The sequence below is a fragment of the Orbicella faveolata genome, unplaced genomic scaffold (genome assembly GCF_042242905.1).
Source record: "Orbicella faveolata isolate gen_17 unplaced genomic scaffold, um_ofav_v1 contig_1, whole genome shotgun sequence".
NCBI lineage: Eukaryota > Metazoa > Cnidaria > Anthozoa > Scleractinia > Merulinidae > Orbicella > Orbicella faveolata.
The window spans coordinates 17,738,380-17,751,653 of NW_028301536.1; the positions used below are offsets into that span (position 1 = coordinate 17,738,380).

Below are 13,274 nucleotides of genomic sequence, written 5' to 3' on the forward strand. Positions count from 1 at the left end.
GAAATAGAAAAATACTGCGAAGAAATCGTTTGCTTGAAGCCGGCTGGCTCACAAATTTGCTTCGGCTTCAAGGAGCACGACCTGATCACGTGTGAGTCTAAAGTTTAAGTTTTTGTTTCCCTAGGAAGTTAGTGAGTTTTGTTCGCCCTAGGGATTTAGTGAGTTTTGACCCACGACACGTGACAAGTTCTCCTCCAATCGGAAAACGTATTTCAGTCGGGTGGTATAACAATACCATTTATTTACTGAAAGATCCATTACTGGTGTTTATGAGTTAGTCGAAATTGTCTTTATTTGCCTTTCGCGTAATATAGAAACTTGTTGGTCGAGTGTTCACGTTGGTGTCCTCGGTGAGAGGTCTCTACAAGAATGCATGACGATGGTAGTATTTAAAAACAAGTTTATTCGTGAGTCTTATTTAAAAAAAATCCTTTTACCGAAACAGCTCGATTCCTCCAGATCTTTGCAAATGAAATACTTCCTTTGAAGATTAGCAAACGGTCACCGAGAAGCTACATTCTATCTTTGTGCAGGAGCATTTTGTACGTCATTGAACTGTCGCGTTGTATCTGTAGTAGAATGCGAGTCATCCCTGCAGTCCAAGGGGCATATTACTGTTGTCAATAAAGCGCAAACCGGGAATCTCTGGATTATCACTCGTTCAGTTACCAGAGGTTTTGCACTTAGGCAAGGTTTTAGCAAAGTTGAGTGGAAGACGTTTCTAAGAAGTTGTGATTTGCGTGAATGGAATTCGTTGACGCCTCAGATGCCTCTGCTCTTGAGTAGCACTAGAACTTCAAACCTTATCTTTCGTAGCTTAGTATAAGAGACAAAAAAGTGATTCCCTGTTGAATATTTTTTAATATAACGGCTAAAGCTGGGCTAATATTTCAAAGGAAGTTTTCACAAATACTAGAACATCGTAGACTTATAGAATATGGAGTGGAGGCGCCAAGATGGCTGCCACGATTTATGTTGCTCCGAGATTTTTAGTCTTCGTATCGCTGTTCATTGTTGTTTGCAGTCCCTTGTACGTCCAACCACTCTTTAATGGCAGCATCTTGCCAGTTTGGTCTCTGGTGAGAACCGGCCTCAACTTTCCATCGCCATTTGGATGTTTTTATCGATCTTCTAAAGGAATGCCACGTCGACCTGTTTCTTCTTGGCACAAACATGGCTATGTATGCGTTCATCTACCAAGGAAGGACTTAACAATATTCAATGACATCGAGAAAAACCCTGGTCCTCCTCTGATTATTAATAATAACCAAGTATGGCATCCCAACGCATTTACGGTCGCCCATCGCTTATCTCAGTGTTTGCTTGTATCTCCTTCGACTTCACACCTTGGTCTCCATTTTGTTCGTTATGTTAATTTGCCTCGATGTTTTATTTACTCCAGGAACGACTTGCTCAAAATTCGCTTCAGAGGTGGCGATTTGAAACCAAGCTCTGAATTACTGGCTCGACTAAAGAATGCTTCCTTACTCAGATGTCGCGGAAAACGGTCTGGTAAGAAGAGGAATATAAAATGTCTTCATTCTTCGATCACCGTGTTAACCGGCCGTCGTTGCGTAACACCTTTACGACCTCCTGGTCCGCGAATTCAAACTTTGATCCCTGTTTCATTTTCTGTGGATCTTGAAACTCCAACTGGATTGCGAGCTCAACGTTCTGTGGCTTTTTCACTTCTCAATGCACGATCTGTTAAGAACAAGCGCTCTTCAATCAAAGATAGAAGAACATCAAAGGTCGTGCCAAAGAACAATAGAAGGAAACTAACCTGCATGACAATGAACTGTCGGAGCGCTAAAAACAAAATAGCAGACATCGCTGCTGTAGTAGACCAATATAAACCTGATATCATCTTTGGTACTGAATCCTGGTTAAGTTCGAACATCGAAAGCAACGAAATATTTCCAAAGGGCTACAAAATGTTCAGAAAAGATCGTCCTGATGATTGCCACGGCGGAGGCGTTTTCCAGGCAGTGAAAAACGATATTATAGTAACACATCGTTCGGACCTGGACACCGACTGCGAAATTATTTGGACCCAATGTCAGCTAGCAGACAAGAAAACAAAATCACTGCTATTTGGATCATATTACCGACCAAATTCCTCCAGCGTCACAAGCCTTGATGAACTAGATGTATCACTGTTAAAACTTGGGTCAAGCGTGCATAAAAATAACATCATTGTTTCTGGTGATTTCAATGCTCCTGATATCATCTGGGATACTGAATATTCAAGTCACTCTCCTGCCTCTGACAGACTGTTAGAAATAATTGATGATCACGATCTGAGTCAACATGTCAAAGAACCAATTAGAAGGGACAGGAATTCACAAAACATCTTAGATCTAATTTTCTCAAATAATTCCAATATCATTGAAAATATCAGCGTCGTCCCTGGTATTAGTGATCACGACATTGTCTTATTCACTGTGAACACTTCCTGCCGTAGAAAGAAAAATGCCAAACGCAAAATATACATTAGAAAGAAAGCCGACTCTACTCGCATTAAAGTAGAACTTACAAATCTATCACTTCATATGGATACACGGGGCTTTAATTCAGTCGACGATAGATGGAGCTGCTTCGAAGACAACATCCACCGTATAATGGATTCTTGCATCCCCTCAAAGTGGACCAGCTCAAGATATAATCTACCATGGTTCAATCATTCTCTGAAATGTCTAGCCAGACGTAAACAAGGCTCTATAATAAAGCAAAATCTTCTGGAAATCAAAATGATTGGGAGGCATTCCGTTTAGCTAGAAAACAAATGCATAAAGGGCTTAAAGAAGCAAGAAATGCATATATCTCTGATTATTTAGGGGAAGCTATTGAAGAAAACCCTAAGAGATTCTGGTCCTATATTAAACAACTGAATAAGGAAGAGCTGGGGATTGCAGATTTCGAAATAAACGGCTCCATAATCAGTGATAACAAGTCAAAGGCTGACTTGTTAAACAATCAATTCTCAAGTGTCTTTACTCAGGAAGACTTATCAAACATCCCTGATATTGAATATGACAGAATACCAGCTACTGACAGTCTGTCTATCACCATCAATGGAGTTGCAAAGCAGTTATCGCTATTGAAGACAAATAAAGCTTCTGGACCAGATGCCATTCCACCGTGGTTTCTAAAAGAATATGCAGCCGAGATTGCTCCTATCCTAACTAATATCTTCCAAGATTCTATCGAGAGTGGAACCGTACCCAGTAGATGGAAATCGGCAAATGTATGTGGTGTCTTTAAAAAAGGGAAAAAGTCTGATCCTTCAAACTACAGACCCATATCTCTAACCTGCATAGCATCGAAAATCCTCGAACACATTGTACATAGCCATGTGATGAAACATTTTGAACATTATAACATACTAACAGATTGTCAGCATGGCTTTAGATCAAAAAGATCTACAGAACTCCAACTGATACTTACTATTCATGACATTGCAAGCTCTCTACAACAAAACAAATCTATTCATGCTGCTGTGTTAGATTTTTCGAAAGCCTTCGATAAAGTCCCACATCAACGCTTACTAATGAAGCTGGAGCGTCATGGTATCCATGGTAACCTCTTATCCTGGATGGAATCCTTTCTCACTAAGAGGGTTCAAACTGTCATCTGTGAGGATGCAACATCTACCTCCTCCCCAGTGACTTCGGGTGTACCACAAGGATCAGTACTAGGCCCGCTGTTGTTCCTAACATAGATCAACGACTTGCCAAATGGTCTAACCTCTACCGTAAAGCTGTTTGCCGATGACACCCTTTTGTACGGAGTGGTGGTTGAAGACTCAGATTGCGAAAATCTCCAAGACGACCTCAATAAACTAGAAACCTGGCAACATAAGTGGCAGATGCAATTTAACCCTTCCAAATGCAACATCATCTGTATTTCAAATACGCAATGTCCTCCCCAACGGTCATATTTGTTCTGTGGGTCCAAACTTGAGCAAGTAGATTCTGCATCGTACCTAGGAATTGCCGTTAACAGTAAATTAAGGTGGTCTGACCATATCTCATCTATATCAAGCAAGGCGAGTCGATCCTTGGGGGTGATAAAGAGAATTCTCTGGAACTGCCCCAGGAAAGTACGCGAAACGGCCTACACCAGCATCGTCCGACCCCAATTGGAGTACGCAAGTGCCTCGTGGGACCCACATTACAAAAAAGATATTTTAACCCTGGAGAGAGTTCAAAGGAAAGCTGCTCGTTTTTGCCTTCAAAACTTCAACAACACAGCAAGCGTGACAGACATGCTATCTGACTTGAAATGGGACACATTAGAAACAAGACGAAAGAAAAACAGACTGACTCTAATGTACAAACTTAGTCATAACTTAATGGACATAACCACAGAAGAACACTTAATACTAAACAGTGAAAAAAGAACACGCAACAGCCATGCTTTTAAGTATAGGATGCCAAAAGTATCTAAGGACGTTTTTAAGTTTTCTTTTTTTCCTAGATCAATAACAGAGTGGAACCTACTGCCCGCTGACTTAGTAAATTGCAAGTCATTATCTGATTTTAAGTTAAATTTAGGAAAACACGTGAAATGAGTAAAGTAAATTGTACTTAAGTATTATTTTTTAATTATCCTTTTTGTCTAGCTTATGCATATGTGCATATATGTTTGGTACAGTTGATGTGATGTCTTGCGGGACTTTATCAACTAAATAAATGTAGATGTAGAATAGCGCCTGGCCTGTTTCACTCATGCTTGAAACAATCTGTGGCTTACCGACAATATTGTTTGGGCAGATGTTTAGGATGAACAGAACAAAAGAAATTGCTCTCCCCGGTTGAGGCGTAATACTTATTAATGGATATAAACATTCAAAAGAAAATAAAAGTTGAAAAACTGTACGTTACACTCTTTTTTTTTTTTTTTATCTAAGAACCTTTTTTATAAGAACTTTGAGACTGAGATTAACCAAAATTTTAAGAACGTATTAAGAACATTCCTCAGGCTGAGAGTCGATTAAGAACGTTCTTATTTTGCTAATCTGTATGTATTTTAAAAATGTCAAGCATAAAATAAAGGTAACAAAAAAAATGTAAAATTAACCCAAATACTTAAGGAAGGGTATGTTTTGTGTAACATTGACAATGGTTTTCTTATTCTTATTGCATGACGCACATCTCGGTAATCAGCAGTTCTTATTTATAACTGTTCCAAAATAACTTCTACACTATCACAGTCATCAGGTCATACAAAGTCTGAAGTATTATCAAGGTAGTTAAATTTAAGAACATCGTAAGAACGTTTTCAGCCTCAAATTCCCCAAAATATAAGAACGTTCAGTCCAAAATTAGGCATTCTCATATTGAAAAAGAGTGTACTTTCAAATGAACAGTCGCGTGAACCGAACTTTTAACGGCCTCACACTGAAGAAGGGCTATGCTCGAAACGTTTGTGATTTTTCCCAAGACGACACTTTGACCTTTTTCGACTCATCAGTTTTCAATTTCTATTTTGTTTTGAATGTTTATATCGTTTGGGCAGCCTGCCAGACCCCCAGCACACAGACAAGAAGAGTAAAAAGCACTGAGTTTACTCGAAGCACGATGGAACCCGGTATGAAACTGTTCGTGATGCTTCTACTCATAGCTTTCTTCTCGTCGATGGTATATTCAGGCAAGTACCACTGAGAAACGTTTAGTGATAACTCAATTCGACTGTTTATGTGACTCAAGTCATATAACGCTCGGGATTAAGTTACGATTGCGCAGCTTCGGCGAGGGTAAATGAAAGCGAAGATTTCGCTTGTAATGTGCGTTGTACTTGATTGTTACAGCTATAATATAATCGTAAAGCAGAGTGCACAATGTCTATAATGAAACATTTTCCTGTGGAGTTTGATTAGATCTGAGTTTGGATGTGTTACGTGATACTGCTGTAGCTCCCATAAATAAACTCATAATCAATGATAATGTTAATAATTGCGCTCAACCTGAGCTCATGGAAATCATTTTCACTTTCATGCTTTCGATGTCTGCCATTTGAAAGCCATCCAACGATTTGAAAGTTTCACCATATACGTTTGAAGTACCGGACGTGTTGGAATGTTGAATTCTTGAATATTCATTATGATTAAAACGCGTGTAACGGTCAGCACTCGTGATCAAATCGCTACCACAAGTCCTTACAACAGGGCTACGGGACTACACTACCCCTTTGTTCAAACAAGGCTAGAGGCAGATCCATACGCGGATCCATACCGGTTTCCACCGTTTTACGGAAATCGGTCAGAATTTTCATAATAATAAAAAAAAATCAATCAATAAATATATATATATATATATTTTAATAAAAGTAAACTGGAAGTTGAATCTCGAAAATAGTTTTGACATTTATTTTTTATTTCTTCTTTTTTGCCAATTACCGGAAATAGACAAGGGTCATAGACACGTTTTAGCGGCAAAATTTTACATTATAACATGGACATTGACTTTGACGAAATAATTCGCAGATTTGCAAGGCTTCATCCAAGGAGAATGGAACTGGCAAATGTATTGTCTAACTGACTCAAAAAGCCAGGAAAGGGTACTTTAGGTAGTTAAAATTAAAAAAAAATTTCCCGGGGGAGCATGCCCCCGGAGCCCTCTAGGACCTTGCGCCTTCGGCGCTCGTTTTGCAGTAAATCGGTCAACATTTTTCCTAGATCCGCACCCGGGTTTGAAAAAAGTTATGATTTGTGGTTGTCCCTTCGTGAGCTGTCCCTTTCCGGGGTTACCATGCCATTCGTAGATCCCTGACTCGTTCCCAGTCGATAAAGAGGTAAGAGGACAACTGGGAACGAGTCAACGAATCACATGCCGCGAATGGAATCGGTAGTTTTAAATAAACGGCACATAATGCGTGCGAAAAAGATGACGTTTAGCAATGCCTTGGCTATCCTGGACATTACTAAACGAACGGGTGTATTAGGAAAACAAAAGTAAGTAAAATCGGAGTAGAATATGTGTGGACTGAGAAGAACTGGAACCTTTTTTTTCTCTCTCTCTCTCTCCTGTTTCTCAGCTACCCGGATGAAAAATAAAGGTAAGTGCGCTGACTTTAACTTTTAGAAAATCCCTCTCTACAGAAAATTTTCGTATAACATGTTTCCTAGAAAAATCGATATTTTAATGGAAACGGTAAAAAAAGCTCGAAATCAGGAAAACTTTCACTTGATGCGTGCTCAATTTGCTAAAACTAAAGTCTGGTATTGGCAGGCTACCAACATCTCAAGATATGGTTCATTGCAAACGGAATATTCAATAACGAAGCAACTTTGCACTTTCGATTTCGAAAGCACTTGATCTAATTGCTTCAGAATTATAGTAAAAAAAACCTTGAAGTTATCTTTTTATACCGTGTTTGGTATGTAACTGCACAGTGTAACACATCAAATTATCTATCGAGATAAAACCAAAACAGTTTTGATTCCCTCCTACGCTCAGTTGAAAACGACTACATATTCTTTATGTTGCATTGACACTGAACTATCGCAATTCTCGATTGCTGAAGGGGAAAGTATAGATGTCCATCGCTTCTCAGTTGCACTGAATTCTCTCATTTCTTCTCTTTCCACAAATTTATTACATTTGATTTTCGTAACAAGCAATATCATATTTAAAGTGACCATAATCGCATTAATGAATGACATTTCTAGGGAACTAAGATGATCACTTGCAAACTATTAACTACGGGTTTTTCGATTCCTTTGGCATTTCAATTGTTTGTAATTCAAAGTCAGCTTTTGCGCTAACTACACAACTGGCCATGTATACAAGAGAGTAAGTGTAGAGATTGAGTCAAACTACACATCATCACATGACCGACTCACATCAATTTTGGTTATATTTATTCTATTTATGTGTCCTTGTTTTAGGAGCACCAAGATTTTCTGACCCAAGTATGTTAAAACGAGTTAAGCGATTTTGTAAGGACTCTGCTAATGTGCTTCCAAAAAAAAGATGAAGTAATTAGGAATTGAATAATGAATTTACTCCAAGGGTACAGAAACCCCATCCAACCGGAAACGCGTGTGTACTTGACATCCTTTGTATTTTGACATGATTGATAGAGGCGGGGCCATTTGTCACTTGAAACCATTGAAATTTCACACAAAATTCAAGCAAAGCCAACATACCGAGACCAGCGAAACACTAAGCCAATCAAAATTCCCTTCAGAGCGGAATTCATGCCGTTGTTTGATAGTGCTTAGCGCTCTATTACTAAGGGAATTTGGCGATCGGAATCTTCCGTAAGGATTTGTTCGCTATCGGTATTTATGTCTCATGAAATCGGTGAAACTGTCACGTTCACATCAAAGTGAAGTATTTTGTTCTTTGGCACTACGTCAGTATTGTGCCATCAGATTGACAACAAGCAAATGAATTGTCTGCGCAGCCCTAAGACAAACCAGGCAACTTGAGACGACCGTGTGGATACAAAGCGTCAACTCACCGAGGAAAATCATTTCTTTTCGTAGTAACCAACAGCCGCTCGATCGATGGCCGGTTTTGAATGGTGAACAGAATGTTACTTCGTAAAGGAAGGCCTCTGTCGATGTGAGCATGCAGGCAAATATTGCTGATCAACCTTATTGACCGCGCGGCCATGGGCCGAGCGCGGTTCATGGTTTACCCGTGGTTTTTTTTTTTGCGACTTGTGTGCGAGCAGACCCAAGCTTCCACTCGGCCAAATTTTGAGTCACGCAACCTGTGATGTTTACTCGCCAAAAGCTGTTGAAGCATTAATAAATCTCATCTCCGATACTGACTTTCGCGGGAAAATTCGGAACATATACATATTTATATTCGTTTGAATCGTCGATGAAATGACCTTTTCCGGATATTTTTTCCTTCGGGGTCAACCGAAACCTCCTATTACAAAATCACGCCGAACCCACATGTGGCAAAAAAATCTTTTCAAAACCTTGACTTCGAAGCGATATAACACTTCAGCGTTAATAGCTACCACACATCGGCAGACGGTAAATCTATTCCTTAACAATCCCGCTTTATCGTGTTAAAATTTCAGCGAAATCGAACAAAACCAGAATTAATTAGAATTCTTTTGTGACCTCACTCCCCAGACTTGATCTAACAAAGGAAGCAACGGTCGCCCATAGCAACCGAAAAACACGAACATAACAAAGCCGACGTTTCGGCCAAAAAACTCCAGAATTATCGCCTGAGAGCTTAAACTTGAATGGGAACATCTTTCTCGAACTTCTTTCAACTGATTTAGACGAAAGACTGGCCTCGGCGGGCTACAAAAAAGACCAAGAGAAAAACAGAACAAGACAGCAGAACAAGCCGATAATGTTTCATCGCACGGCTTTCGGCACGAAAACGAAAATACAGCTTACTTCTGGATAAATTCAGCCTTAGAAACCAGCAACCGGTCCCAAATTACTTTCTGTATCCTTACAAATGTCCTGATTTCCATCTCCGAAAGATTTTGCCCCAATTTTGAGCAAATAAACATTTCGTCGACGGTGACCGCCATTACAGTGGCTTGCATACTAAATTAGCTAACTTGACAAAATTCTCCCGAGGGGGGGATATGAAAAATTTGGTGAGAATCAAAAGTAACGCTAATTTTCTGTCACGTTTTCAATCTGTGGTCACTGGAGTGACCAAAATCGATACATCGGTCGGGATAGAGTTTTATTATTAACCGCGCGGCCATGGGCCGAGCGCGGTTCATGGGTTACCCGTGGTTTTTTTTTTTCGCACTTTTGTCTGCGACCAGACCCAAGCTTCCACTCGGCCAAATTTTGAGTCACGCAACCTGTGATGTTTACTCGCCAAAAGCTGTTGAAACATTAATAAATCTCATCTCCGATACTGACTTTCGCGGGAAAAAAATTAAAAACCCAGCGTTCGTCAAAAATTATATTTTTTTCACCAGAAATTTCGCTCGGAACAAATACATATTTATATTCGTTTGAATCATCGATGAAATGACCTTTTTCGGATATTTTTTCCTTCGGGGTCAACAAAAACTTCCGATTACAAAATCACGCCGAACCTACACGTTGCAAAAAAATCTCTTCAAAACCCTGACTTCGAAGCGATATATCACTTCAGCGTCAATAGCTACCACACATCGGCAGACGGTAAATCTATTCCTTAACAATCCCGCTTTATCGTGTTAAAATTTCAGCGAAATCGAACAAAACCAGAATTAATTAGAATTTTTTTGTGACCTCACTCCCCAGACTTGACCTAACAAAGGAAGCAACGGTCGCCCATAGCAACCGAAAAACACGAACATAACAAAGCCGACGTTTCGGCCAAAAAACTTCAGAATTATCGCCTGCGAGCTTAAACTTGACTGGGAACATCTTTTTCGAACTTTTTTCAACTGATTTAGACGAAAGACTGGCCTCGGCGGGCTACAAAAAAGACCAAGAGAAAAACAGAGCAAGACAGCAGAACAAGCCGATCATATTTCATCGCACGGCTTTCGGCACGAAAACGAAAATACAGCTTACTTCTGGATAAATTCAGCCTTAGAAGCCAGCAACCGGCCCCAAATTACTTTCTGTATCCTTACAAATGTCCTGATTTCCATCTCCGAAAGATTTTGCCCCAATTTTGAGCAAATAAACACTTCGTCGAGGGTGACCGCCATTACGGTGGCTTGCATACTAAATTAGCTAACTTGACAAAATTCTCCCGAGGGGGGGATATGACGAAAAGAGCTGAAAAATGGCCTGTAATTGGCTAAGGATGAGATCATCCCACTGTCTAAATTTGGTCAGAATCGAAAGTAACGGCAATTTTCTGTCACGTTTTCAATCTGTGGTCACTGGAGTGACCAAAATCGATACATCGGTCGGGATAGAGTTTTATTATTAAATTATATGACTTGTGTGACTACTTTGCTAGCCCTTTACTCGTGGAAAACACCAATTAAATTTAATCATGAATTTTAAGAAAGAAAGCTGTTGTTAATAGTGTTATTATCGTGTCATTTATATCGTTCATGCCCATACATATCCCGAAGAAAGTTCTACAAAGATTAAGACCATTATGTCATCGGAGATTTGTCAATGGCTACCACTGATGGTGCAATAATACAATTTGTGTTGATCAAGTGATGTGATGTCTACAGTAAGAAAAGAATCATCAATGACTGCTTTGGAATGTGCACTGCGTTCCGACGGTAGTGCTAAGCAAACAGTTAAATTTTAAAAGCGCGGTTATAAGATCTAACAGATCTTCTTGTTAAATTATATGACTTGTGTGACTACTTTGCTAGCCCTTTACTCGTGGAAAACACCGATTAAATTTAATCATGACTTTAAAGAAAGAAAGCTGTTGTTAATAGTGTTATTATTGCGTAGTTCATATTGTTCATGCCCATACATATCCCGAAGAAAGTTCTAGATTAAGACCATTACGTCATCGGAGATTTGTCAACGGCTACCACTGATGGTGCAGTAATACAGTTTGTGTTGATCAAGTGATGTGATGTCTACAGTAAGAAAAGAATCATCAATGACTGCTTTGGAAGGTGCACTGCGTACCGACGGTAGTGCTAAGCGAACCGTTAAATTTTTAAAGCGCGGTTATAAGATCTAACAGATCTTCTTGTTATCAATACGCAGACTGCTCAGCCCGGTAAGTGGATATCTACATACTTGTTGTTTTGCAACATTCACATTCTAGAGACTACGCGTTCCTAGCCTTACTATTCCTTGTTTAACTTTCGTCAAATTGTTTAACTCTGATTTATCTTTGTTCAAGCTCACCACACATCGAAAGCGGTTTCCACTCGTTCTATGGGACAGTATGAAGAGTCGTGTACGAGATCTCGTCACGCTTCAAAAATCAATTTTCGGTAATATGTCAAGATGAATGGCTCTATTCATTCGAATCATGCAAGAAAAACTCGTTACTGGCAAGCAGCGACGAAGGAAATCTTACTGAATAGCTCGGCATATATCGTCAAATGTTTGTTCAACTCTTAAGCACGGCGAAGTAGAAAGCAAATAAGACGTTAGAGTCACTCTAAGCTGCTGTTTACCATTTCCTTTGTGTTCGCCATTGTGCCTTGTGATATTTCTGGTCTGTCCAGCTGTTTCATGCGCGTTCACGTTTATCAATCATTCATACAGCAAGGTGCAAATTTGCTTTAGACACGCTTGTAAGCAAAGGTAATAGTCATCAGTGAGACAAAACGGTAGTCGAAGGAAGAATTAGTAACTAGTAGTGGATTATTCCGTGTTCGTGATCGTTTCATGGCACCTTGTTTTCATCGGAGAGAGGGTGCCAATATTCTAAATCGTACTGATATCGGAACATTGTGGAACCTTATTTTTAATACAAATATTCATCGAAAGCTACCTTTGACCCACATTTTGATGGATTCAGCTGTCCTTTCGTGTTTTGCTTGGGGAAAGGGCGCGTTTATTACGCTAAAGCAACCACAATAATTTGGTCGATCGCAATCCAGTGGTGCAGCAGTGCGTTAATCAACCTTTTCATGCACGTCCAAAACTCACAGGCGTAGGGTCTCAACTACTGTCAATGAAATTACTTTTAGTTTGTCTACAACCCGGGAAAAAGAACTTATTAAAAGTTCTACCTAGATCCGTGACAAGCGGCCCGATTTTGACATAAATTAACATTTGGTGATGCCGCTCATTACTGTCTTAAAACTTCTTAAAAACCGCGAAGTCAAAGTTTACAACCACGCATTCTGCATTTGTCAAAAAAACTTCACTCTAGTCTGTAAGGAGTTGAAGTAATTTGCCATTCTTTGATTTATTTTCAGTTGAGAAATTCTTAGACGTAAATTAAGAGCAGAGGGCGGATGTTTGTGAAAAACAGATTGTAGTGCAGTTTGCACAATTGTTAGTCAATGGTAGGCGATGCGGTTTTTAAGCAAAAAGGTGATGATGTAGCTTGATGTTAAATTTCCTGCCAACAAGAGAATCGTGAAGACGTGAGATGAATATCTTTAACAACTCCTGGCAGAATTCCCTCACATCAGAATACCAGATGAAAGGGAAAGAGGAATTCACTTATACACGAAACGAGACACCTTTCGTCAATCAAAATCTACTCGAGAAAACGTTTTCCATAATCCTTTTTGTGCCCCGGCGAATTTGATCTATCTTTTTTTTTTCTTTTGTCTTTGGCTACCAAAATTGAAGGAATATGTCTGTTGTGTGTTCAGTCAACAGCTCGTTCATTGCCCAGTGGAAACGGCCATCACTTCCTTGAAAATAATAGACAGGAAACATTTTGGTA

The 13,274-nt window shown here is 39.6% G+C and overlaps 1 protein-coding gene and 1 long non-coding RNA gene across 5 annotated transcripts in view; one reads left to right on the top strand and one right to left on the bottom strand.

The window, feature by feature from the left end:
* Nucleotides 1-223: 223 nt before the first annotated feature.
* On the bottom strand, nt 224-1,857 carry LOC149118275 (uncharacterized). Its single transcript, XR_016208233.1, has 2 exons — nt 1,784-1,857; nt 224-1,704 (listed from the first exon to the last, which is right to left on the bottom strand). It is a non-coding gene; the product is annotated as an uncharacterized LOC149118275 (long non-coding RNA).
* LOC110045683 (fibroblast growth factor receptor-like 1) overlaps nt 1,140-13,274 on the top strand; it is a 33,796-nt gene continuing 21,661 nt past the window's right edge. Inside the window, exons 1-2 of one of the 4 annotated variants that reach the window (XR_016208227.1) lie at nt 1,140-5,652; nt 7,039-7,059. Coding sequence is in view for 3 of the 4 variants with exons in the window: in XM_089293052.1 (XP_089149178.1) it covers nt 5,583-5,652; nt 7,039-7,059 (91 nt within the window). In the remaining variant the exon portion in view is untranslated. The remainder of the gene's footprint in view (nt 5,653-7,038; nt 7,060-13,274) is intronic. The other 3 variants (XM_089293052.1, XM_089293054.1, XM_089293053.1) reach the window with 3 other exon arrangements.